Below are 25,439 nucleotides of genomic sequence, written 5' to 3'. Positions count from 1 at the left end.
ATACACTATCCTTGCAAAAGTTATTAGAGTTGAAAGTGAAGAGTGTGGACAAGGTTTTTCAGAAATGAAAAAGGGATTCTGAAGACACACCTAATCACACTATTCTATCAAAAATGTTTGAGATAAACTGCTAAAAAACACACTTTCCTGCCCGTTTTATGATACCAAATTTCAGCATAATGTAAAAGAAGACCTGCTCTTTTAGAAAATATGAAAAAGTCAAGTTCGGCTAGGTTGACCCATTTCACTTATTATCAGTCCTCACGCAAAATCAGTGTGTGCGACTTTATGTTCGTTTTGAGGTGCACGGTCACATATATATATATATATATATATATATATACATTATGAAGAACTAAGTGCCGCCAAAAAGCGCTAAATCCATTGAAAAATGACGGATTTAGCCCTTTTTGGAAGCAAGCTCTAGATATATATATATATATATATATATATATATATATATATATATATATGGGTGAGAATTTTGAACGATGTACAATTGCCAATTTTCGTACCTTATGAAATTCTTTCCCTTAGAACACGCCAGGATGATCTAAGAAACCAGATTTTTTTCATGTCATCTCAAAGAATGGTAAATTTCCTTTCAGGAAATATATGGTTTGGTTGACTTTTGCCTGATATTTTTCATTTCACAAGGACTTAAAGCGTAAAAATACAGTAAAAACGCTATTTTCACAACAATTTTTGTTTTTCAAACTAATGATGTGCATTTTTAATGGTACGTGGCATCTAATATCTGACCATGTTCTGGATCTGACATATCATGGGTATGTACCACAAAATTATAAGAACTGTATGAGCACGTATATAATTACAGAGAACAATTAAAATATCAAAGTCCTAAACAGACGAACGTCCGTGATGCTTTTATTTCTATCGCTGCTGCAAATTCTACTTTGTTGTCCCAACTGTAACGTATACGAAAATTTGGTGTTCCACCTAATGAACATATCCTGCAAAAATTGTACGTCTGCTGGCTGTACATGGGACGTAATATTCTTTTATGCAAAATTATACTCAGTTTTCGTCACGGACGTGCTTCCCCTATTTTCTAATAAAGATCGTAGCCTATGAAACGTTATTGGCGATATTGTTCTGAGTCGTAATCAACTAAGATCTAGCAACACGATAATATGTTTGTTTTGAGTTTCTGTCCATCCTTTGTCAAATAGGAACCGAAATTATATTTTTAGACGAACCTCCAAGAAAAAAAGAACGTCCGTGATGATTAAAACGTTTTCGAGTGGGACACCATCTTGCTTCGATGGCGAAGGTGCATTTTACCTTTGGCTCTCTAGCCGAGGAGCTGCATGCCATTTTTGGAGCGGACTGAGGTTCGTCCGCCGTTTTTGGACCATGCAATTCACCAAAAACCAAGCATGTAATTAATATTTTCTCTGAAAATTCACCTCCTGATCCCCCTCTGAGCAATACATATATTGTAAGGATGTCAAATTTCTTATAATTTGCATTGACAATACCTTTTCAAATTTTTGAAAGAGTTAGGAAGGCTAGGTACTCTCTGCCGATTAGTTATCCGTCCTGGAACATGACCCTAGTAGTAGAACGAACGTCCGTGATAATTCCAGAGAACGTCCGTGACGTATGCAATCCCTCCGATAGGGATAACTTGTCCCGAAAGTGTCCTGTATTCTTTAAAACTTTTGGCTCGAATAGCGACAAATAAAGTTTTACAAAGAAGAAAATGAGTTTAGAGCAGTAGTTTCAGAATTTTTAAGGCGTTATGTGATCATGATGAACAAACAATTGAAAATTTACTCACAATTTTACGCTTGTTTTCCCTCTAATTATACAAAAAACAGCTAAACACTTAAAACAAAGTTATAGGAAAATGGAATTTTGCGTAATCAATAATTTCTGTGCGTTTAAATTTCTTTCTAATGAGGTTCTGGCGACAATTTGTACTGTTACAGGTTCTGAAAGTTTCGCTCACGGACGTTCTGTCCGAGGAGGGAAATTTCTGACAATTACAAATATATCACTGCACATAAGATTAATATTAGTTGAAAATATTACCAAATCACCGAGCCGCTCATACCCGAAAGTGAATAGCGTTCAGCACTCAATTTACCTGTAATAACAAACGGAAAACGTTGTTTTCACGGATGTTCGTTGGTTGAATAAGTCAGTGGATTACATAGTAGGAGAAAGAGGATCACTGCCACTTTTTAGTGACAGGTGCTCTAAGTGTTTATCTTTTGAGTATGGTAGCTGCCGTCTCAAACGGAACACATCCAGTTTTGGTCTCCATAACGGACGTTCGCTGTAATTGTCATGATATTAAATGCCTTAATTCATTCTTATTTTTCTCTTCATGACGATTTTTCTCTCATTCCCTCAATAGCCTGAACATGCTGCGACCAAATAGAAAACAAAAAACAAAACAAATCCGAAAAGTGCTACGCAATCACATTCAGGATAATGACGGAAGAAGTCTGTAATGAGCATGTGTTGAATAAGAAACGGAAAAGTTTCAAAAGGACGAGGAAGCAGTTGAATGAAAATGACTGAGAAACAGAGAAGGGATCGAGTTCCAACACACAGAGAAAAGAATTGCCAGTGCACTCCCGTTATACCAAATTCTTCTGGAGAAGTTTTTGTTTGTTTGTTTATGTTTTTTATTCATCGAAATGCCGTCACAAGCGAACAAAAATCATGCAGTATACAATTATTGTCTGATGGAAACACACAAATCCTCCGCTTATCATCACATGATGTTGTTTTATACTCATCAATGTAAAGCAATATTCATTTGTAATTTTTTCCAAGATTAGTTTTTTTTTATTTTACATTTAAGAGACAGAGAGATCGTCAATTTGTTTGTGCAATTGTGCTTACTTTGAAAACACATGTTAAAAAAGTAATGATTAAGAATAGGTTTAAAGTTGCACTTTGATACGTTCGCTCTTCCAAAGATTCGTTACTCCGATGTCCAAAGGTTTGTTATTCCAAAATGAAAAACAAAAATTGTATTTAATTCAGGAGGTTTGTCATTATAAATGTTCTTCGAAAAATAGATATTAAGGATCATTGTTTTTAGGTCCGTTCTTCTAAAAGTGGAATGGGCCTAAAATTCGTTTAGGTGAAAACGGTTATTATGAGGTTTTGAAATTGGAGGATTTTAGTTGTTAACTTGTTTCTCCACATTTGGATAAGCGAACATGATTTTTCATGTTCCAATTAAATAAGCCTTTCGGTTAACCTTCGGAGATTCCTATCATTTACCGAATAAAAAAGCTTCATAATTATACGAACTCTATCAATTTTTGTATTGACAAATTGTATGAATAATGAGCCTCCGAAATGACGCGCTACAAAAGGTTTGTTTAAAACAGACCATATTGTATAATATCGAAGTCACAAACATCCATCCAAGTTATATGGACTTATTATGGACTTGTTATGACGAAACTTCGCAGTATCGAACCAATTATCACCTCTGACTAATTTAATAACACAAATTCTCCTCGATAACAGAGTGTAACACAAGGAGCAAACACAAGGGATTTCTTCCTAACGTATTCGTTTGCCCTCCCCAGCTAAACTTCGTATTTCTATAACGGAGCACATTTCTGTTGTTTTTCTATATTAATTCTTTGTCATAATTTTAGCTGTGACCATGTTCGTTATATAAAAAGCAAATTTTGCATTGTAGACTTTATGATTATAAAAACTTTAGGACCTGAATATTTACTTCATAATAACGACATTTTGATAAATATATTCGTTCTCAAGAATGGACTACGTCACTGAGATTACACGTACGTTTGTACGTTCATTTACGAGAGATGGAAAAATCGTTTTCTTGGATTCCCCAGTATGAGAAGATAAACAAGCTTATATAATTGAGAATTGGTAATATCTATTCAGGATTTTGCAGAGGAGTTTGTTCTCGACATGAAATTGCTGTTTGTTGTGAGTACAATGCGTTTCCAACGCAAGAGAGCTGGATTGTTCAATATCTTGTTTGTTCCGAACGTCCGTGAGCTACATGCGAACCTCCGTGATGAAAACTATGCTATGTTTGTTGGGTTATAGAGACTGCCCAGATGAGATACATCTTAAAAAGGTATATTATTATTTGGGAGTGAGGATTAAAGTATGGGATAGTGAAATAAGAGGTGAAAATATTGAGTTTCTGTAAAATGCGCGTAAAGTTAAGAAAGTGTTTAGCGGAAGAGCAATATTTCCACAGAAATGACGAATTTAGTTAAATCATCAGTTGTCTACCATTACGAACAGGTTAAGAGTACAAGCTTAATATTCTGCAATCACGTACACTTGTCCCTTTAGATATTTCGTTAGGATTTTGAACTGAATCAGATCTTTGGAAACTATGTTAAATGGTATTCAAATGTATGTGCAGTACTATTCCTCACGGACGTTCACTGCTCTGGACACGGTAAACTTCAGCGGTGAATAAAAACTTGTTCCTCTGGGAAAATCCTAGTGTAATTGGGTTCGTATTAAAGCTTGAGTTATACTCTTTCAGGTAAGATGAATGATTTGGATAATTTCCTACTTTTTAAATTTTGCCTTGTTTTGGCTCAATTGTACACCGTTCAAAATTCTGACCCATATATATATATATATGTGTGTGTGTGTGTGTGTGTGTGTGTGTGTGTGTGTGAGTGAGTGTGTGTGTGTGTTTTTTTTTTTTTCATGTTTGTTTTCACGTGTAAAGCTTTGGCACAGAAAAGGCAATTCAATTCATATTTCATGTATAGTAGTATACCACCAAAGCATATTTTGATAGCTCTCGACAGGTGATCAATCAATGCATTTTGAGTCTTCAGGTGGAGAAAAAAAGCTGCAAATGCACATCTCCTGTTCTTGAAGAAAAAAAAAATCAAACAATTAGTTAGTGTGTACGACTCCGATCAGATCAAAAATAATAATAGAAATAAAAAAGGAAAGACACAATTTGGTTATTACATAATATCATTCTCAAGAAAGAATAGAAATATAAGATTGACAGAAAAATAGGGCCTAGATGAATTGTGTAAGCGCTTGTTGAGTGAAAATGTTTATCGTCAGATCGTCGGTTTTTCTTTTCCAATGAAAATATTATATTCTACGACCGAAGTGGATGAGATTTTCAAACAAAAATATGAATTTTAAATTGAATTGAAGTGAATTCTTATCAACTGATTGCATTAAATTCAATTCATTTATCATTCATTCTAAATTTTCTCTCAATAAAACGTAAATGAATGTAATGTTGTTGTTTTTCCTCCAAGTATCTTTTTTTTCACTTGCATGAATTATAAACTAAATATTAGTAGCCTTTTTATCATAATCATGACATGCGCAATTTTTGTCAGGTTACGCAAAACTCTCAAGCATTCTTACATGTAAGTCAATTTTCATTCAAAGAGAGATATCAAAATCTTTTCAAACATAAAGTTGAAGTTCTAAGACAACAAATGTTTTGTGGGCAATCTGATAGGATTTTCTGATAACATACTAACGTTTAATATATAATCTTGTTTAACTCTTTATGTGCCACGTTCGCACGTCCGACTCAGTCGACGGCGTGCCAACTTCGCATATTCTGCTCAACAAACAAAGCCGTCAAAACCGATCGATAAATCACTAATCACCGCTAATCCCGCGGCACAATGAAAGCGTATCTCGTGCTTTTAATCCTCTCATATACTGCTTGCATTCTATGTGGTGATTGACTATCAAGCGGCGTTCCCAACTACATTTTGCTCGTACATTCTTAGTTTTTGTCACGATTTTACGAGCAAAAGTCATGCCTTTACAGTAATTTAGCAACTGGTCATTCAAAAGAAAAATTGAAAATAGATTCGTCATGCAATTTATATCAAAACAATGCTTATCGTTCCTCTTTAACTTTGACTACTAGTATGCCCGTCTTAACAGAAATTTGTAGGAGTTATACAAATTGGAAAAACAGAATTCTTTCTCAGAGCATGACTACCTTCGTGTCTCAGAATAAACGTGGCACACAGGGGGTTTCCACCATGGCACATAAAGAGTTAAATTTTATTGATTCATTTCCTGTCCCACTATTGAATCATTTACCTGTCTCCTTTTATTAATTATTCAAAATGCACAGGAATGTTCTTTTTGGCGTTACATGCAAAGAATTAATTATCCGAGAACAGGCTGTATCACAAACTAAAAGACCATCAGCATAAAATATTTCTTACCGTAGGCAGATCTGTATGTATATATGCATAATGGTTTTACTCATGAACTGCAGGAATTGTGTGAGATTGATACAGCCGTTAAGTTGGCTCTAAAACCAGTGTTTGAGGCAACTTTAACAACCTTCTCATTCCTAGCCGACATGCTGAACAGACTTGATTTTGGGTTTGGTTAATCCTAAGGCACAGACTTATCATTTCATTCCTTGCAATGGACATTGATGGAGTGTATAAACGCGCTTTTATTGTGAATTACATGAAATCTTTGCCACCAAAGTCCCAAGGAAAAGAACATGGAGAAAGAAAGAAACAGCATTGGATGTTGGTGGACTCTAAAGATAGTTGGGCTCATGTGTACAAGGACGTTTCGGTCTCTCATTTTCGTTTTAAATTGTTTTTAATAGTATAAGGTATTTTGTCACAAATAAGTGTTCCGAAACCGAAAGACAGCCTAGTCACCGAATGTTATAATGTAAACGTGTTCTTTCGAAACTCAAGAAAAAAGAGGGTAGGAGGTAAAATTCTTCATCGCACATACACATTGCAGTTGTGAATACCTTCTGTGTCGTAATGTTTTTTCTTTACCTTTCGATTTCATAAGGATGTTTGAATTTAATCCTGTATCGCTGACGCATGATTCATATCCTATACTGACTAAAGAGATAAGACATCATAGTAAATATTTTCCGTTCTAACACGACTATCAGTGTGCTTAAAAAACAACAACAACGAACAAACCCAGACTAATAAATAATGACAGATTTAATCAAGCGGGGTATAACCTGCGTTGTCTAAAATACAGATCATGGACAGTGTATTCTTTTTTTTTTATACAACACCGTCTCAACCGCACGGGTACACGAAACACATTAAATTTACTTAGGCTATACATCCAAAGTGGGTAACTAGTGGAGTTCTTGAAAGAAAGAATATTTGTAATCATTTGTAAAACTTCACTTGAACATTTACTTGCAGATGGCCCTGCAGATGACGTAATAACGATCAAGACACGTGATCAGGGATCTTCCTTGGATGTTGAATGTCACGTGAGTCCACAGGACCAACCACATCCTGCTATCAATTCATACGTCATCAAAGCTGATGGCGTCACACTCTCCCAGTCATCTTCTCCTACTACTCGCCTTTCTCCACGGCCTCGTTGGTGTATCGAACTGTCGTGTGAAGGAAGGAACGCCGTGGGAATGACATCTAGTGTAGCTATCTATTGCCCACGAGGTATTTTCCTCTCACCTCCCTGGACACACAAACAAGCTGAAAGAAACGTATCAATCACTTAAATCTCTTATGTACCTTGACTACAGTTATTGTGGTACGTTATAACAATTTCCACAGCATTCCACTAATGTTTTCTTTATTAACAAAAAAGTTGAAGAAGAAGAAAACAAGTGCTTCACTTGATGAGACTATAGATTTGAAATCCATCACATCGGCACTGAATAACGTGTGTTGTTTAGTAAAGCTTCTCAATGTGACTGTAAAATCATTATGTTCCGGTGTTCTCTGTTTCTCTTCACAGCGCCTCCAACGAATGATGCTCTAGAGGTTGAGTTCGAAGAGTCGGGTGATCTCAGGGAGGTCGGAGGTCGTGTTGACCTCACTATATCCTGTACGATAGCGTCTCATAGCCAACCTTTCCCGCCTATCAGCAGTTACATCATCAAGAGAGATCGTCAAACCGTGTCGACGTCCAACTCAATCACCCTATCTCCTCGACCAGAAAGGTGCACGAATATCACGTGCATTGGCCAAAATGTCAACGGAGCTGGTTCCTCTGTGAGAACATACTGTCCTAAAAGTAAGCCTACACGAGATTTAGCGTAACATGAGTTAACAACATTCTTGTCAATTGAGATGCTTGGGATTAAAGGAGACCTCTGGATGATTTTTAGACTTTTACATATGAACAAGTATCTATTGCTTATACTGGTTACAGACTGAGTTTCAAGTTTCAGAATTTAAAGTGACTAGGATTAGGAATGAAAATGTTGTCAAAATTTATAAGAAATCACAATGAACAAAGACGATGACATGGCAGCCTCACCACAAGAATGTATGAGTAGGAGCTCGAGGAAGCAGAACAAAAGAAGAAAGCATACATACATTCTACGCAGGTGAACTTTTAACTCGTGGTATTGAAATGGTACTACTATTACATCGCTACATTTCCGAATGTGTGCAAATCCCATGCCATCATCCCTGTTTAGTGTAAATTGATTTAGATTCTTGGAATATTGATTTCTTTTCTCACAGAATTAAATCCACAAATGTATACAAGGAGCTGTTGATTTACGTATTCTATGATGTTAAATTATGAAAATCATGTGGAATGCCCCTTTAAACCTTTAAACAGAGACAGAGCGAATAGAATATGAGATATTTAGTATCATGACTTAAAAAAATATATATTATATCTTTTTATGTAATGCCAATGGAATGTCAATGGAATGGTTTACTCGTCCTTTATCTGATTCTGGTTTAATTCAAGATATCCAAAGTTAAGCCGTGTGCGATCAAAATCTTAATATCTAATATTCAATAATAATATTCAGGGCTCCATGGAAGACCACTATTTATTGGTGAATGGACTACCCTGACAAAAGATTAGAAATAAATATCTTGGGTTCATTTCAGTCAGTTGCATTGTATTGGTGTGTCATAAAATTGTTCTATTTGTATTGTATAATTAGCATGGCATGTTCTCAAGTTAAAGAACCTGAAAAGAATTCGTGCTGGATAGAGTGCATATGGATATTAATTTTGTACACATTCATAATGACATGTAGATGGATAACTAATCATCGTGTGATGCCGTCAGGTATTCTAGTTTCATATTGTGTGACTAAGGCTTAGTAGGTGTCACGTAATGTTAGTGCTTAGTTTCGAACATGTGTAGCCATTACGCTTTCATGTGTTTATGTGGATAAAAGTACATGTTTGAAAATAAGTTATAAATCATAAAGTAAAGACGAGGGAAAACAAAGACCAATCTGATCCCTTATCTTAGACGTAATGACAGAAATTGGTTGTCAGAACTTTGCTCTCCCTCTTCTTATTTGGTGTTGATCATTGAATGTTTTATTTTCCATTGTCTTCAAATCTTTAGATCTCACTTGATTTTTTAAAAGATTCTGTTTGTTTTGTTGTGATGTGTTGTTCGCTCTCCTTGAAGTTGCTGACTCCCATGAGTCATTTCTAACACTTTACATGATTCGTTGACAGATCCACCACGTGCTCAAATCATTAACATAGAGTTCGACGAGCGTTTGGATGAGAGCGATCGAAGTATCGTCACCATTTCTTGTCACGTGAAAGACGTTGATCAACCCTACCCGGTTCTCGAGAGGTATGAGATCAAGGTCGGAAGAGCGACAGTGTCAAACTCGAGCTCGTCATCGTTCGTACTATCACCACGCCCTCCAAGTTGTACTGACGTCACGTGCACTGGAATAAATGAACTTGGATCGACATTCACTGTTCAAGAATTTTGTCCTACAGGTAACTATAATCGATAAGCCCTCTCTGTTCTGTTCATGTTTGAGTGCGTTTTAGTGTGTGTTTGTGTGTTTGTGTGTTTGTGTGTTTGTGTGTGTGTCTTTTTTGTTGTTGTTCTGTTTGTGTAGACATCCACCTTAAGGCAGGAGGACGATTGGAGTATGGACACCTTACTTGTGACCAATAACATAAAACAGAAATATAATGGACCAGAATTGATGAATATGATATGCGGAAGAATATCGTCACCATCCATGTACAGCAACATATTACCAGCAATGTGTGTTAGATTTCGTGACAACAGTTTTTTTTTTCACTTTTGACACCTGAGATAACCTTTTGAGTATGTCATAACGATGGATCATTTGGGTTTACAGCTCAGGACAATAGTCTTTTGTTCTCAGGGTATGTTTTGAACAAAGTCGGAATTATTGTTGACCTTGGGGAACGAAAGGTACCTAACTGTCGAAACGTTTGTACGGGTTCACCGACTTCACTTGCCACTTGTGTACCTGTAGAGACTTTAGGGGTCTCTGGTAAATGTATCACTTGTAATTAAAGTAATATGGAACTAAGTAAAGAAACAGATCACTCAGAAATGACAGGTCTGATCGTGGGTATTGAATAGTCGAGTAAACAATTTATAGAACAATGATAGGAGAATGCAAATTCATAATTTTGTCCTTGTATAGTGTATATCTGCTTCTTCCCTGTCCTTGTTTTCGTATTTTATGACTACACAATAAAATAACGACTATAAATAAAGACGCAATTATTTTCGTGTTTGTTTTATGATGTTCAATTTAGATCCTCCCGCCGACAATATCATAGATCTGCAGATTGAAGAGCAGAATGCCGGGCGTGATCTGTTGATCACGTGTCACATTGAACCACATGACCAACCAACTTTTCCAATCGACTCGTATCTGATCTCTGTTGACGGTGAGACGATCTCATCATCGAGTGTTCAATCTGCAATTGTAGAATCTCGTCCTAAGAGGTGTATGAACATTGAGTGCCGAGGAAGGAACAGGTATGGATCGGCACACGCTACGGATCTGTACTGTTTCAGAGGTAAATTGAAACTTTATCCCTATCTTCCTTCATTTACTGCATTGACTGTCTGTCATTCCCTTCATTTCCTTGATTGTGTGTATTTATTTCGGGTTCTTGTAATATTCATACTGCACAAACTGCAAACAGCGTAGCGTCACTAGGGCGACAACACCTGGTGTCTACAAGTCGTTATAATTTAAATGTTCAGGAGAACAGAAAAAAAAAAACATGGCTGCCAAAGCACTTTGTCTTTCCTTTGACATTCCATGGGGGGCTTCATGTTTGGGATAAGACGGATTGCGAATTCGACTAGGACATCTCTTAATTGATTATCTGACCATTAATCCAAAACTGTAATATTCACCCAAATTTCAGACACGAGATCTTGTCGCCCCAGCGACGATAAGCAAATTTGTACTTCGGTTACCATGACATATGTCCCGCTTTAACATGTCTAAAGGCCTAACTTATAAATACTATATGTTTTACTTAGGTCTCCTGTTTATTAGTAGAGATGAACTGGACATATTCTCACGGTAAAGGAGGCACAGTTTTAGTGTCACGTGTGATACCTTTTTTTTTTTTTTTTTTGGTCTCAGGACTGAACATATCTACGTGATATTCCACAGATTTGCCGTGGAATTGATTGTGTGGTCTAGTCGTTTTGAATGTATAAACGTTCTTGTATCTTTGACTCGTTATTGTTTTAACAGACGCTTCAATAAAAAAGCTTGATAACTGTTACGTTATTGTTCTTCATCCTTTATCTGTGTTGAATGACAACAGATGACATAATCGATGTTCAGTTCAACGAGCGCGTGGGAGGGAACAACGGGAAAATCTACACAGTGGTCTGTCATATCGACGAGGAGTACCAGCCGACACCAGGTATCCATACCTTCCTCATCACAGCCGATAACGTCACTCTCTCATCCTCCCGCTCGCCGTCGACTACTTTCACACCTCGGGCTTACGGGGGCACGGAAGTCTCCTGTACGGGATGGAACGAGTTTGGCTCCACCACTGCAACCAAGACCTTCCGCCCATCAGGTAAGCTGTGGGAACGCCATGAAGGCATATCTAAAGAAGAAATGACAAATAGCAACAGCTATCTTTTCTATTCTGATTCACGAGCTGCAGGTTTGCGTCCTCCCTCCCCCTTTGTGTGTGTGTGTGGGGGGGGGGGGGGCGTTTTATTTTATAACTGCACTAGTGTTTTTGTGAAACTGCTATCCAGTGCACTCCCGTTATAACGAAATGCTCGGACCGGCAAATCTCTTGCGTCATAACGAAAGTTATAACGAAATTTCATTATAACCGAACAAATACAATATAAAACGGAAACAAGGAAGCCAAGCATATATGATATTCTGTTTGTTGAATAATCGTCATACACTGGAAAGCTATGTGAACAATGAAACAAATAGTTATTTTCAGATTATTGTATTACAATAACGCAAGTTCCCCTCGAAAACTGTGCGTGACACACCAAGCGAACACACAGTGATGTGACGCGTTCGCCCATTCAGAGACACTGTTAATGCTTGTTCCGCTACGTATTTTCGAAAGCGATCCTCAGTTCGTTATAACGGAGCACATTTCTTTTGTTTTCTTTTTTTTTTGGTCAGTGGCGCTCGGAAAAGACTTCGCTATATCGAAAATTTCGCTATAACCGTGTTCGTTATAAGCGAATTTTGTGCCATAGACTTTAATGGCGATAATTTTGGGACCAGAAGTTTTACTTCGTTATAACGAAATCTCGTTATAACGGTGTTCGTTGTAACGGGAGTGCAATGTACCATCTTTTATGCCAAAGCCATTACCTCCCCACAAGAACGAAACGAAACGAAGCGAAACAAAACAAAACAAAAACAACATTTTTACTGGCACGATGCAGTTCAAGAAGAAACATGAAATTATCATTACTCTCCCAAACTTCAATGGAAAAAGGAAGTGGCGGAATTTTGCTCTTTTTTTCATTTGGGGTGCACAAGGCATGAAGAGGGGCTTTTTTTAAATATACCAATTATTATATATTTTCACCGTTGGTGAAACAACACGTCAGAAAGAAAATGAAGGTGAAAAGCATGTAATGTGTGAAATGAAGGTGAAAAGCATGTAATGTGTGACAAATTAAATTCAATCGAAAAAATTAACATTGGAAAGACGAACGAAATGAGCACTAACAAAATGTCAGTGTTTTTTTTTTGTTTTTAATCTCCATTGTTTTCTGTCCAGTTGTGTCCTTTTTCGTCATACTACACTGTGTCCAACATATATTGTTCAAAATTTCATGACTTTAAAAGTAGAAACAAAGCAACAGCAACAAGAATTTCATAGAATTCGGCTATTCAATAGGTCAGTGTGAATGTGTATGTTTTTACAATCAACTAATTTAATGGAGGTCCTTTGTTTCTTACTGTGAGTCAAAGTCTGTTACTTCTAGCCAGATCATCAAACATTCTCAAACATGGTTGTTGTTGTGTTTTGAAGAAAGAAGAGGGGGAAAATGGGGCCCCATAAAATACCCCCTCGACAATACTGGCATAAACAAAATAAATCTTGAAATATCAAACAAAAACATGTGATGTACCGGAATAATGTCTCCACGAGTTAGCTCATGATTTCTCCACAAGGGAGCTCATATGGGACACTGTTGGAAGTCTCCGCAAGGGAGCTCATAAAGGGAGCTAATAAAGTCTCATAAAGACTCATAGGCCCGGATCCACGTATAGGTGGTACAATTAAAAAACATGGTTGAAATCATCGACAATTTGTATGGACCGTCAAGTGTCGCATGGCCTTTTTTCATTACGAAATCAGGCATTTCGTTGAAGAAATGATTTTTCGTTAACAGAATTATCTCTTTGTCGATAAAATATTGTCATTTCGTTAATACGAAATGATCATTGCGTTGATGAAATGACTAATTTTGTAACGAAATAGGACATGCAACACTTGGCGCTCCATATAAATTTTCCAAAGTTTAAACCACGGTTTCAATTGTACCTCCTTCGTGAATTCGAGCCATAAAGTCTTCTCAAACATTGCAATATGACCTTCCATGTGGCTGGTCATGCTAAGTGGCCTCGTGAGCATCTTATTCAATCGTATTCTGTTAACTCTTAAATCAGTGGAAATAATAGCAGAATTTCAGCATCAAGGAGCTCTTCATCGATTGTCGACAACGTATGTTCTCCTGGTGGTCATGTTCCTCCTTTCCGTTATCGTCTTCGTCGCTTTCGTCAACAGAAGAAGGACATTTCTGCCCTCGGAGGAGGTATTTAAAAGGCGATACGATTATAATGCGAAGAAAATAATATAAGCACATTAAAAACAAACAAAAAGAAAAAAAAAACGTTGTTAGCCGTTCCTTTTTGTGTGTGTGTGTGTTTTTTTTTTTTTTGCAACAATGATGGCTTTAATAGCTTTACATCCTGAAGAGGAGATGAAAACTTTACATCCTGAAGAGGAGATGAAGAGGAGATGAAAAAAAATGAATGAATGAATGAATGAAAACCTTAATTCCTTAGATATGTATTTATATAATTAAAGTGTTTATACCTTTTCCTTGTTTGAGGTTCTTTTCTTACCTTATGTATTTCACTCATATCAGATTCCTGGATAATGTCAAGCCCAATGAAATACATGATCTTAGCCGACAGGCAAATGCGGTCTAGGACCGTGATCTATGTGCTCATTCAAAATAATCAAATGACAGGAAACTATCAATGTTTTTGAAACTATTTTCAAATTTGAATGTATTTGTTTCTTTTTTTCAGAAAAAATAGCAATTTCAAGACAAAGTAGCACCTTCCATTGTATCTAATTCATTCAGAGTATCGGTTTGTTAGCATAACTACAGTGAGTGTGGGTGATCTTGAAAGAAATTATTGTGTGACAGAAAGAAGAGCCAAGGGCATACACTTTTACATCTGAAACAAGCCTTACCTATTGGTAGTGTGTCCAAAAAAAAAAAATGCCATTTCACAGGTACAGGAGATCTAGTCTTTGTGTACTGGTTCAGTCACGTCATGCACATGTATTCGAGATTTATCCTGATCACTAATCCTATTCATTTTTTTTTATCACTCTCTGCAGGTAGAACGTTTCGACGAATAAACGAACTCCTCTGGATTTCATGGTATCTCCATTTCCATTCGAAATAGACGTCTGATTTTCACCTTGCATATCTACAGATGCGACGACAGAAATAAGAGACAGATTTGATCATATTGAAATAGAATATGGCAATCGTGTGTAACTACAGTTTCGTGATATTCCAGTGTATGGAGTTTCTAGGTTTTTATTGCTGGAAGTACGTAGTATCCACGAGAGTGGACTTTGCACGATATCTGATATTTAACCAAGTTTAGTCTTTCATTGTACTCAGAATTTCCAGTCATTAACAATAATAGCAAGGCTATCGCATTTAGTATGCTCAGCAATTAAGGGGGTTATAGAATCACACATTTATTTTGATGAAAACTGTTCTGACCCATTTTAACTGGTATTATATACTGGAAGTAACACAGAAAATTAATTCAGCGGATCGCGTCTGACAGTCTGTCATTATTTTGATACCAGAAAAGATATGCAAAGCAATGATATGATGGGTTTACGCTGCTAATTTTTTTTTCTTTCTCCTCTGGTCTTGTTGCAGGACAATAAGGGAAGTGTATTTGAAATCAAAATTTCAAATCACTGAGTACTTCTAATGATGTGTAATCTAGTTTGTTTATGTCAGCTGTACTACACTTATAGACCTATTTTTGGATGAGCAAGTCTTAATTGTACAAAAGGATACTGCGAAAGGTCACTGTCATTGCCTTTAAAAGTTTAAACGCGATATTCCCTGTTTCACGGCTTTTCTCAGAGTCATTTTGCCATTCTACTGTTTTAGAATTAAAAAGAAGTGTTCATCTTCATAAAATATTAATGTAAAAATCGTATATCTGTTATGGTACATATGCAATATATATTTCGTTACAATCAGTATAGGAACAAAATATGAACGAATCCAACTGAACTCACATTTTAGTATGTTGAAACAATGTTGAAACAATGTTGAAACAATGACAGCATTGCTGTTATTATCTGTAAAGCGCAGAACCAATGTGATTAATCCTGATAAGCTTAGACAACCGTGAGCAGTGAAATGGGGGAGATGTGGTTTAAATCTTAACTTAATTGATGTTACATTTGGGGATTTGTAATTCTAATGGAAGGCATTGCACCGTTTGGGGTCTCCATAGACAAATCTATGTATTCTTCTTATGTTTTGTTTTATCTGTACCTGTTGGGACTGGCAGAAAAGGAAAGTAGCATCTGTAGCAAGCGAGATTTATATATGAAATTTGATCAATTAGGAATGAATTCAAGGTATTGTTCGCTTTCAATGGAAAATCTTATTTATTCTCGAATACATTGTATGTCAATAATGTTTATCGGAATATTATCAAACGTTGAAGCAAGTAACGATTATACTACTTGGTATATACACTGCTTGAACACTGACCTGATTGCTACGCCCTGACTTGCTACGCACTGACTTTATATTCATGTCAAGGAAATAAAGCGTTTTTCAGTCGAAAGCATTTTAAAAAAAGTTTACAATGAGTGAATATTCTAAAGGTATGATTAAATCAAGTATTAAATAATTACCCCTATCAAAAAAAAATGAATTAAGAGTGAAAGAGAACAAAAAAAACAAGAGGTTGAGAGAGCAGTTAGCGAAAAAATGAAATGATGTGATTACGAAATTAAACGAAAAATATGTGACATGATCGACAAATACACCAAACATTTCTCACTTACAGAATACGCCATTTGTTGCATATTTGCATATTTAAAGAATGAACAACAAAAAAGAAAGAATGTTGGTGAGAGAGAAAGAAGGAATGGTATGATCGAGATAGGGAGAGGGAAAAGAAGAATGAAATGAAGACTACACAAGAGGTAAACGTTTGGAAGTGAATCACTAGTCGGTATTGGGAGGTTGACCTCAAAGTCTCGATGTATTTTTGATAAGTGATATTGGACTCGGTATTAGATGTCGTCTCGTAAACCGAACTCTACACCTGGCTACACAAATCTGAAGCTTGCAGCAAAATTCAAATCATTACATTTTGAAGAAGGGATGAAATTTGTGGCATTTTAATCCGTCTTCCTCGTGATATTAAAGCAGCCATGACGTACATCAAAATTAATGGTACTCTGAATCTCATGTAAATGTAAGAAATTAGACTTAAAGACTTAATCAGATAACCTTTCTTTTAGTAAACAACAATAACTACATACACACACAAACACACACGCAAACACTAACACTAACACAAACACAATCAGAAATTAACGAAAATTAATAAATCTGCATTATTGGAAGGTCGAGTAGAATACAATGATGACGGATCAAATAGATATGCCCATTCAAGAAGCATGATGTATATGGCGGATTGAGCAGACCTTATTGCCTATTAATAGAGTGATGTCAGAACATTTACAAAGAATAACACTGTCATTTTGCAATTATTTTTGTTCCTGGCTATACAACATGAAAAAGTATATTTCTGTCACTGATGAACGTGAGACTTATGTTTATATAACATTTTACTGTGGAAAGATGAAATGAATTGGAAAGTAAATATGAACTTAAACACATGCATTGCACGTCCGTATTCTTTCAGGGAAACAATGAGATGACAGTTCAGCAATCATCAAAACTTGGATGTTCACTATTGTACTAATATAAAATTTCCGAACATATCTTTCAATTCATTCTATTTACAGATCTTCCTCAGACAGATGTAATATCGATCAAGGTTCACGATCAATCGGACCCTGACGACGAGCCTGGTGTTATCATTGAGTGTCACGTGACTCCTTCTGACCAACCATATCCACCCATCACAGTGTATGAGATAACCGTTGATGGCGTTGAACTGCCTAGATCATCTTCACCTCAATCTCGCCTTTCTTCCCTTCCCCGCTGGTGTGTGGACGTATCGTGTAAAGGAAGCAACGGATTGGGAAATACAACGACAATGTCCATCTACTGTCCAAAACGTAAACCATTCTGATCCATTTCAGCTACTGTCTATATTCAAAATGAATAAACATGTCACATGAGATTGTGTGTTTGTCTGTCTGTCTGTGTTTGTTTGTGTGTGTGTGTGTGTGTGTGTGTGTGTTTGTGTGTGTGTGTGTGCTAGCGTGTTTAGCATGTCTAGTATAAGGGTCCTTTTGAATCATGCCGTCCATTCAATAAACGGAGATTGGCGAGTGTACAGTGTGGATCTTCCCTCAGGCATACGAATCCCAGGTTGGCTTTGCTTGTAAAACTTTTGTCAGGAATGCCGAGGAATTTAATGTTGACAATGATATATTGCTCGAGCACTTTTGATTGTTGGTATTTGCCATAACAGTATGATTAGATTATGTTACCTTAACCTCTACATGATTCATTATAAACATGTTCAGATGCACCGGCATCAGACGCCCTGTCAATCAGACTCCAGGAACAACAGGACGCCAACCATCCTGAAGGAAACCTTTTGGTCACGTGTCAAGTGGAACCACGTGATCAGCCTTACCCTCCCATCAATACATTCATCATAAAGGTAGACCAGGAGATAGTTTCGTCGTCAGAGGTCCCTTCCTTTATCATAGAACCTCGTCCAGACAAGTGTACTCACGTGACTTGCCTCGGTCAAAATGGAGTTGGCTCTACATCTGCTGAAAAGACCTACTGTCCCACAGGCGATGGTACGAAATAAACCAGCCTTGCATTATTTTGTTAGCGTAAGAGTCAAATATGAAGGGGAAGTTAAACACATGAACAAATGCATTAAAAAGTAAACAGCACTATCTTCACCATGGTCTACTACTGCGAGTGTTATATAACGTGAGATATGCAAAATGTACGAGGCGGTCAGTGATATCTATGTAAGCTAGTCTTGTATACAGTGATATGATCGTGCATCACAAAGCCAACAAAAAAGTCGCGCGCACTGTTTTTGTGTTTGGACGGAAACTAGGTGAAATGGGTCAACCCAGCTTATCGTAATTTTTCATATGTTGTGAAAGAGCAAGTCTTATTTTACATTTTACCAAAGTTTTAGGTCATTAAAAACATGGTGTTTTAGCAGTATTCCTCTAGAACACTTTTTTGTAGAATAGTGTGATTGGGTGTTTCTAGAGTCCTCTTTTCTTTCCAAAAAAAAAAACACAAAAACAAAAACAAAAAAAAATTGTCCTTTCTCTTCACTCCAATAATTTTTGAAAAGATGATGCCATTATACTGCTTTGAAAGTTGACATTAATCTTTTACAGAATGTGTTATCAAAGCATGCTCAATTTCAGCTTAATATGATAATGTCTCCATTGTTGATGCTTCTGTGGTAAACATCCTGTTATTTTCTTTTGTTCAGACTTAGCCCTTGAATATACACTGTACTTCAGAGCCTCTTTTCTGAGTTCACACTTGTGTGCTCCCCCCCCCCCCCAATATTAGGATAGGTTCAATAAGTGAGTTTATTTTTTTAGTTAAACATCACATTATTAAAGTCTGCTCTCCACGGATCTGCTCTTAACTAAAAATCCATGTCTGACGACAATTAGCTGGTTTGTGTCGCAGGGTTGCATATTTCTTGCTATGATCAAGGCAGGTGGCAACCTGCAAATTTCCCATAAATTTGGCAAATATAAGTTGCCTTTACAATATTTTCCAATCTTGTCTGTTTGAACAGATCAATTTCGCTTCACATACATAAAAAACAGGAACAAGAAGCAGCAGAATGCGAAAGGAGGTGTACGATTGCGTAACTGGACGTTGGCCTATAAAGATGATAGATATAAAGACATTTGTACAGCATTCATGCATCAGATCTATATCTGCGCATAATAGTTGTTCTTCATGGAATTATCTCAGTCATGAGGTCAGTCAGAAGAGTGAAAACAAAACGTCTCATAGAAGTTTATATCTCCAAAGTGTGTACAACTACCAATGCTCCCCAAGTTGAAGTGACTTTTTCGTAAAATACCATGCGAAGAATTATTCAAAGTCATCAGAACTATGAACCCTTTACTGAGATTTATGTTGTTGAAGTTAAATTTTATTTTCTATTGTCTTCATTTTATATTACAGACAGCGTAATTGAAATCAAAGTCTCCGAGATGTTGGGAGGCGATGACGTCATGTTCTCAGTATCGTGTCACGTGCCCAGAGAGTACCAACCACAGGCAGGCTTCCACTCATTCGCCATCACCGTGAATAATGTCACGTGGTCCACTCATGGCTACACACCGATCACTTTCAAACCAGTACTCAATAGCTGCAGCACTATCACGTGTGAGGTCATAAATGTCTATGGCTTGACTGCAGCCTCGAAGACGCTTTGTCCTACAGGTAAGAGACCAGATACCACACAGGGTCAACGTGTTTTCACTTTGCTGTGTATGATACAAATTTGTATTTGTTTCGGCGAGTAAATCTTTTGTGTCATCCTGTAACTGTTAAGGGTCCCATATCGTACAAGCTTTACTTCTTTTAAATAGTGGGACCCTCCATTTCCATCCCCATCCTTAGTAAACTTGTATCATACGCTTTATGTACAAGTGTATTTATATTAACAGAGATATAATTGCGTGTTTTGTTTTTCTTCATCTGCTACTTATTTATATATATATACTTTGTTTAATTACATTCTGCAATTATTACAAATATCCTGTACATATGCATTATATATAATTTCTTTGTTTATTTGAAGGAAGTGAAAACAAATTTGAATCTTTAATCTTGAAACTGCCTAGTTTGTTCTTCAGAGGTGCGTTTTGCCGTTCTGATGAATATTCCATTTCCCTCGTTCGTTTAGTTTGGTTTGGTTTCGTTGCGTTTTATTATTTTTTTCCCGCACTCTGTCTCTTTTCTGGCCAGTCCATACCCCACAATTTCAGTTAGCACAAACATCCGACTACGGTCGCTCCTACACAGCGGAAGTTGAAAAGCAACGACGTTATCTGTATGTGTGCCTTTCAATTGATACAGAGCATTTTCGGGTCCACATACAGGTGAAATGCAAACTGTCATTGCTGAAATATTTTTTTCAAGACTTCTCTTGGAAATGTTGAGAGTCAAACTGTATATAAAGTTATATTGGGAGTTTGCGCTTATCATTATAGAAAATATTGACTGTGCAATTCAATGAACACCAGCCTGTTTTGTCTCTCATTAGATAACTCATGTCCAGAGATGCAAACTATAGAGGGAGTTTTGCATCAGGAATCCACCACTGCAGCGTTGTTGACGATCACATTCGTCCTATCAGTGGCGGTGTGTGCTGCTGCAGTCGTCAGGCGAAAACAACTCTCCCCTCCCATTGAGGTAAAGAGATTATGCACATAGGTTTGTCGATGGATTTTGGCGTTGCATGTGATAGTCATTTCTATTGGGAAGGCATTCAAACTTTGCTTGCTATGAGTCATTGAATAATATATTTCTGGTGTTTAAGATGAATCTGTCATAATTTCATTCCATCTGACCTAAATGAATAGATTAGCCTCTCCTTTTTGGAACTTGACATACCTGACCGGCGAAACTTAATGTCTGTGTATTGCATTATGCATGTGCAAGAAATACATCCATCAAAAACGTCAGAGTCAGAGTTAACAAATTCAATTAATTTTTTTCTCTCTCTTTCTTTCTCTCTCTCTCTCTCTCTCTTTCTCTCTATCTACAGCTATCAATCGAAGATTATTAGCCTGCATAATGAAAGGTAAGACATTAATGAAGACGTATAACGTTAATCACCCATTAATTCGTTACAATGACACAAATATGCCAATGATGATGGTAGCACGTTAACTTCACATTGTTTTCCTTATCAATTTTCTCTTTCTCTGCTTTTTCCCAGCTTGGCGGCGGTACGTGAAGATTCAGCCCTTTTCAGACCTGACGACATAGTTAAGAATTCCTCACCTCTCAATTATCTGAGACTATGCAGTAGTTGTCACGGTGGAATACAGTGAGGGCGAAATCAAATGGCGTCATCAAATAAAACTATAAATCCGTCGCGCTTTCACCGTTGATTTCTCGTTCGTTTCGAATAGACGTGTGATGTAGAATGTGAATGGGAGCCATGTAGGACTGCTTCTCAAAAGTTGGTGAAGATTGGATTTAACAGAGCGAGTGTGGACCTGCCCACTACAATAGAAACCTGATAGACACTGCTCTGGCACAACGAAACTCTGAACGGCACGTCGGAAAGATATAGCATGGATACGAAGAAGAACTTTTGAGGTGTCTCAACAGAAGTCATGATAACGTAATACCATGCAGGCTCAGCTGTACACCGGACAACCAACATCTGATTCATTTACCCAAACTTACTCGAGAGACTTTACACTTAGTCACGTACTCTTAGAAGCACCATCACAAAACAGCATTAAAGGGAACGCAAACCCAAAGAACAATGTGGATTGAGTGAAAGCAGCAACATTAGTAGAATACATCAATGAAACTTTTAGGAAAATCGGAAAATCGATGCAAAAGTTATGAATTTTTAAAGTTTTGGTGTTGGAACCGCTGGATGAGGAGACTACTAGAGGTTATGACGTATAAGTGGACAACAATATAAAGAAAATATAATGAAAATTCAACAACATTCACTTTTCTAGCATTATGAAAGAGCACTTGACTAACCGCTTTGAGAAAGCAGGAGGAATAATATTGCTACCCTTAACATATGTCAGCATCAAGTTGACTGAATTTGTAATTTTCACGAAATAATGCATTTTTGTGGAATTTTCGTTATATTAATTATTTTCTTTATGTTGTCCACTCATACGTCATAACGTCTAGTAGCCTTCTCATCCAGCAGTTCCAACACCAAAATTTTCAAAATGCATAACTTTTGCATCGATTGTCCGATTTTCTTCAAACTTTCACTGATGTGTTCTACTAATATTGCTGCTTTCACTCAATCCACATTGCTCTTTGGGTTTGCGTTCCCTTTAAGCTTTAAAGAGTTGTAAATACATGTGTATCGGTTATTCAGTAGCCTAGTGGCTGGTAATACAATCGCAGCAACATTCAAGTTCGAGTTCTAAAATTAACATTTTCAATACTTAATATCACGAGTATTTGCTAGTCACTTTTACACTGACATTTTCCGTTCTGATATCATTACACGCGGAAATTACATTTAGTAGAATCATGGCATCATTGTAAATTGCTTAAAGTATTGATTGGTCTCGCTTACGCAGAGCACCATTACAAGTCACGTACACAAATTTGGACAGTCACCACAAAAAAAAGACGAAGGGAATAATAATAATGATAACAACAACAACAACAACGAGTGATTAACAACACACAAAAAAAAAATCAAATGAAATAGCAGCAGTTTTGTTCAAAATCGCAAGGAAATTCTTGTGTTCTTTTCTTTCCGTATACTTGCGCTGTGCACACAGTAAGCACAAGTGTGATATATTTCGGGCCAGTCAAGGCCAGCCTATGGGGCTCCATGAATTTCAGAAAACGACAAGAACAACGCAGAAGCATCAATTGTTGTTTGTACCCTCTATGTGGGTAAAAGTGATACAGGCATCCACGCCCTTCCAATATTCCTCTTTCCATAGGACTATACTTGAGATTAACCATGAAGCGATATATGTATATATACATATATATATATATATATATATATATGAAGGGTTTGTTTGGCGATCTCTGTCATAAGTACAAAATAATACCTTTTAAATGATATATTGGTCACTACATATAAAGGTTTACTGTTTAAGTTATGGTCAAAAGAAGCAAAATTTTTCTTACTATTCTCTTTATTTTTCTTGACCTTAATCGCAAATATCTCCATTTGGCAAATACGGACTTATCGGTTTTGCAAACAAACTCTTCATATATATATATACTCTTCATATATACATTTATATATATATATATATATATAGCAGAAGAGGCTCTTTCTAATGATGTCAAAAAATGTATCACTTTTAGAACGTAAGGTACTGAAAATCCACCGTTCCGCTTTTTTTTTGGGACACCCGGTATATATGGGTGAAAACGTTGAACGATGTACAATTGGCCATTTTCGGGCTTTTTGATATTCAAACCCTTGTAAAATTGTCACCTGGGGGTGTTTTTCATGGTTTTAGGTATCATTTGGTAGGGGAGGGTTGTACCTTTCAGAAAATATATACTTTGTAGTGTTCTTACTGCATTTTCTTTAAAAAATAATGCCTTGAAGCTGAAAATTTGACAAAAATGCATATTTGGGGGAAAAATTCCAGAATCACACGTCTTAATTTTTGTTCTAATGCAATTCTACAGCTTTGTTTTTCCTTGTGAGTAAGCCCACACACTTCAACTATTTACTCAAGTACTTCTGCCATGAACGTGTGTATTATTTATCTTATCAGGAAACATTGAATTCACTTATGTCTGAAAAAGAACGTCTCTGAATGAATTATCTTTTCCTTGACGCCAAAAATTCAGGATGACTATGAAAACATTTAAGGCCATATTCATTTAGCGTCTTATCCATACTACCATTCCATCAAAATTTGTGAGTGAGCTGTGTGAAATAATCATGTGATGGCTCATTAAAGAAAATTATACTGAATAACCATCAGAGATGTTCAGTTGTTTAATGGTGTCATTAATGAAAGTGGATTATGCTTGAGATAAAAAGTGGATATCAGTATGTCAGTGTGAGCCAGGCGACTATGATGATTGGCAATATTAGTAGCATACTGTCCACAAAAATGAGTTCTGGTGGAAAACCCGAATTGGCGAATGTCTCTGATCAAAACGAATGTCCCTGATTGAAAGTCTCTGAAGGGATATTCCCTCATCTTACACTTTCGCACTGCATGATACTTTATTTGCGTGCTTATTTTACGCACTGACGAGCCATCCTGGAATCGAGTCAGCACAGTTCAACGACAGATATGCCCACAAATCTTGAAAATGTGAGTAATAACAAAAACTTTCCTGGTGTTTGTGCCGATTTATTAGAATTATTATTCCGTAGATTTGCCAATCAGTATCATTTGTGAAATTATGTATTTTAATCTTTTGGATTAGAGGTAAATTAAAAAAGGATAGACAGTAAATATGTAAGAATCTGCACGAAAATCAAAGACCGCACGTCTCTGAGCAAAATGAAAAACGTCTCTGAAAATTACTGTTTCATGAAATAAAGACATCCACTATACAAATTATGAGAACATTAAAGTAAATTTACGTCTGGATGGGCTCAGTTAGTATAATAGGAACAAGTAGAACCAAGTTAACACGGGCGTGTTGTAATATTAAGAAAAATGAAGCTTCCCGAAAGATGTTGAAAATATGTAAAAGAGTTTCAAATTTAAGATTTTATGTTGATTGAGCAAGTGTAAACACATTGCCAGGACAGAAAATATGTTTTATGACTAGTAATAGGTCAATAGTCTATGATTATTATGTAGTAGTCACTTTAGTTTACGTATTTTTTTGTGAGACAGGCAGAAATGTAAGAAAAACAGGTTTAGGTCAGAGACGTTCTCTGAACAAATAGGATCTGCTCTCAAACCAATATCAATGACCCACCATGGCGAATTGGTGCCTATGTTTGTAGCACATTGGCTCCTCAATCC

At 36.6% G+C, this 25,439-nt stretch overlaps 1 protein-coding gene across 1 annotated transcript; it reads left to right on the top strand.

The window, feature by feature from the left end:
• Window positions 1-6,511: 6,511 nt before the first annotated feature.
• LOC139732089 (uncharacterized) lies at window positions 6,512-22,232 on the top strand. The gene is made up of 11 exons (XM_071642961.1): window positions 6,512-6,539; window positions 7,756-8,034; window positions 9,459-9,734; window positions 10,539-10,805; window positions 11,574-11,837; window positions 17,577-17,852; window positions 18,267-18,551; window positions 19,933-20,193; window positions 21,020-21,168; window positions 21,524-21,559; window positions 21,698-22,232. Exons 1-10 carry the CDS (start codon window positions 6,512-6,514, stop codon window positions 21,542-21,544), a joined length of 2,106 nt encoding a protein of 701 aa, XP_071499062.1. The 3' UTR covers window positions 21,545-21,559; window positions 21,698-22,232.
• The last annotated feature ends 3,207 nt before the right edge of the window (window positions 22,233-25,439 follow it).

Source organism: Diadema antillarum, unplaced genomic scaffold (assembly GCF_040938485.1).
Source record: "Diadema antillarum isolate AM-2024a unplaced genomic scaffold, OU_Dant_1.0 seq00000399_RagTag, whole genome shotgun sequence".
NCBI lineage: Eukaryota > Metazoa > Echinodermata > Echinoidea > Diadematoida > Diadematidae > Diadema > Diadema antillarum.
Note: the sequence above shows the minus strand (reverse complement) of the source record. Positions and strands in the feature narration are given on the sequence as shown.

Coding starts and splice junctions, on each gene's coding strand:
- LOC139732089 (XM_071642961.1), top strand. CDS start 6,512: ATGGAGAAAGAAAGAAACAGCATTGGAT. Junction 10,806..11,573: donor GGATCTGTACTGTTTCAGAG/GTAAATTGAAAC, acceptor GAATGACAACAG/ATGACATAATCGATGTTCAG. Junction 20,194..21,019: donor GAAGACGCTTTGTCCTACAG/GTAAGAGACCAG, acceptor GTCTCTCATTAG/ATAACTCATGTCCAGAGATG.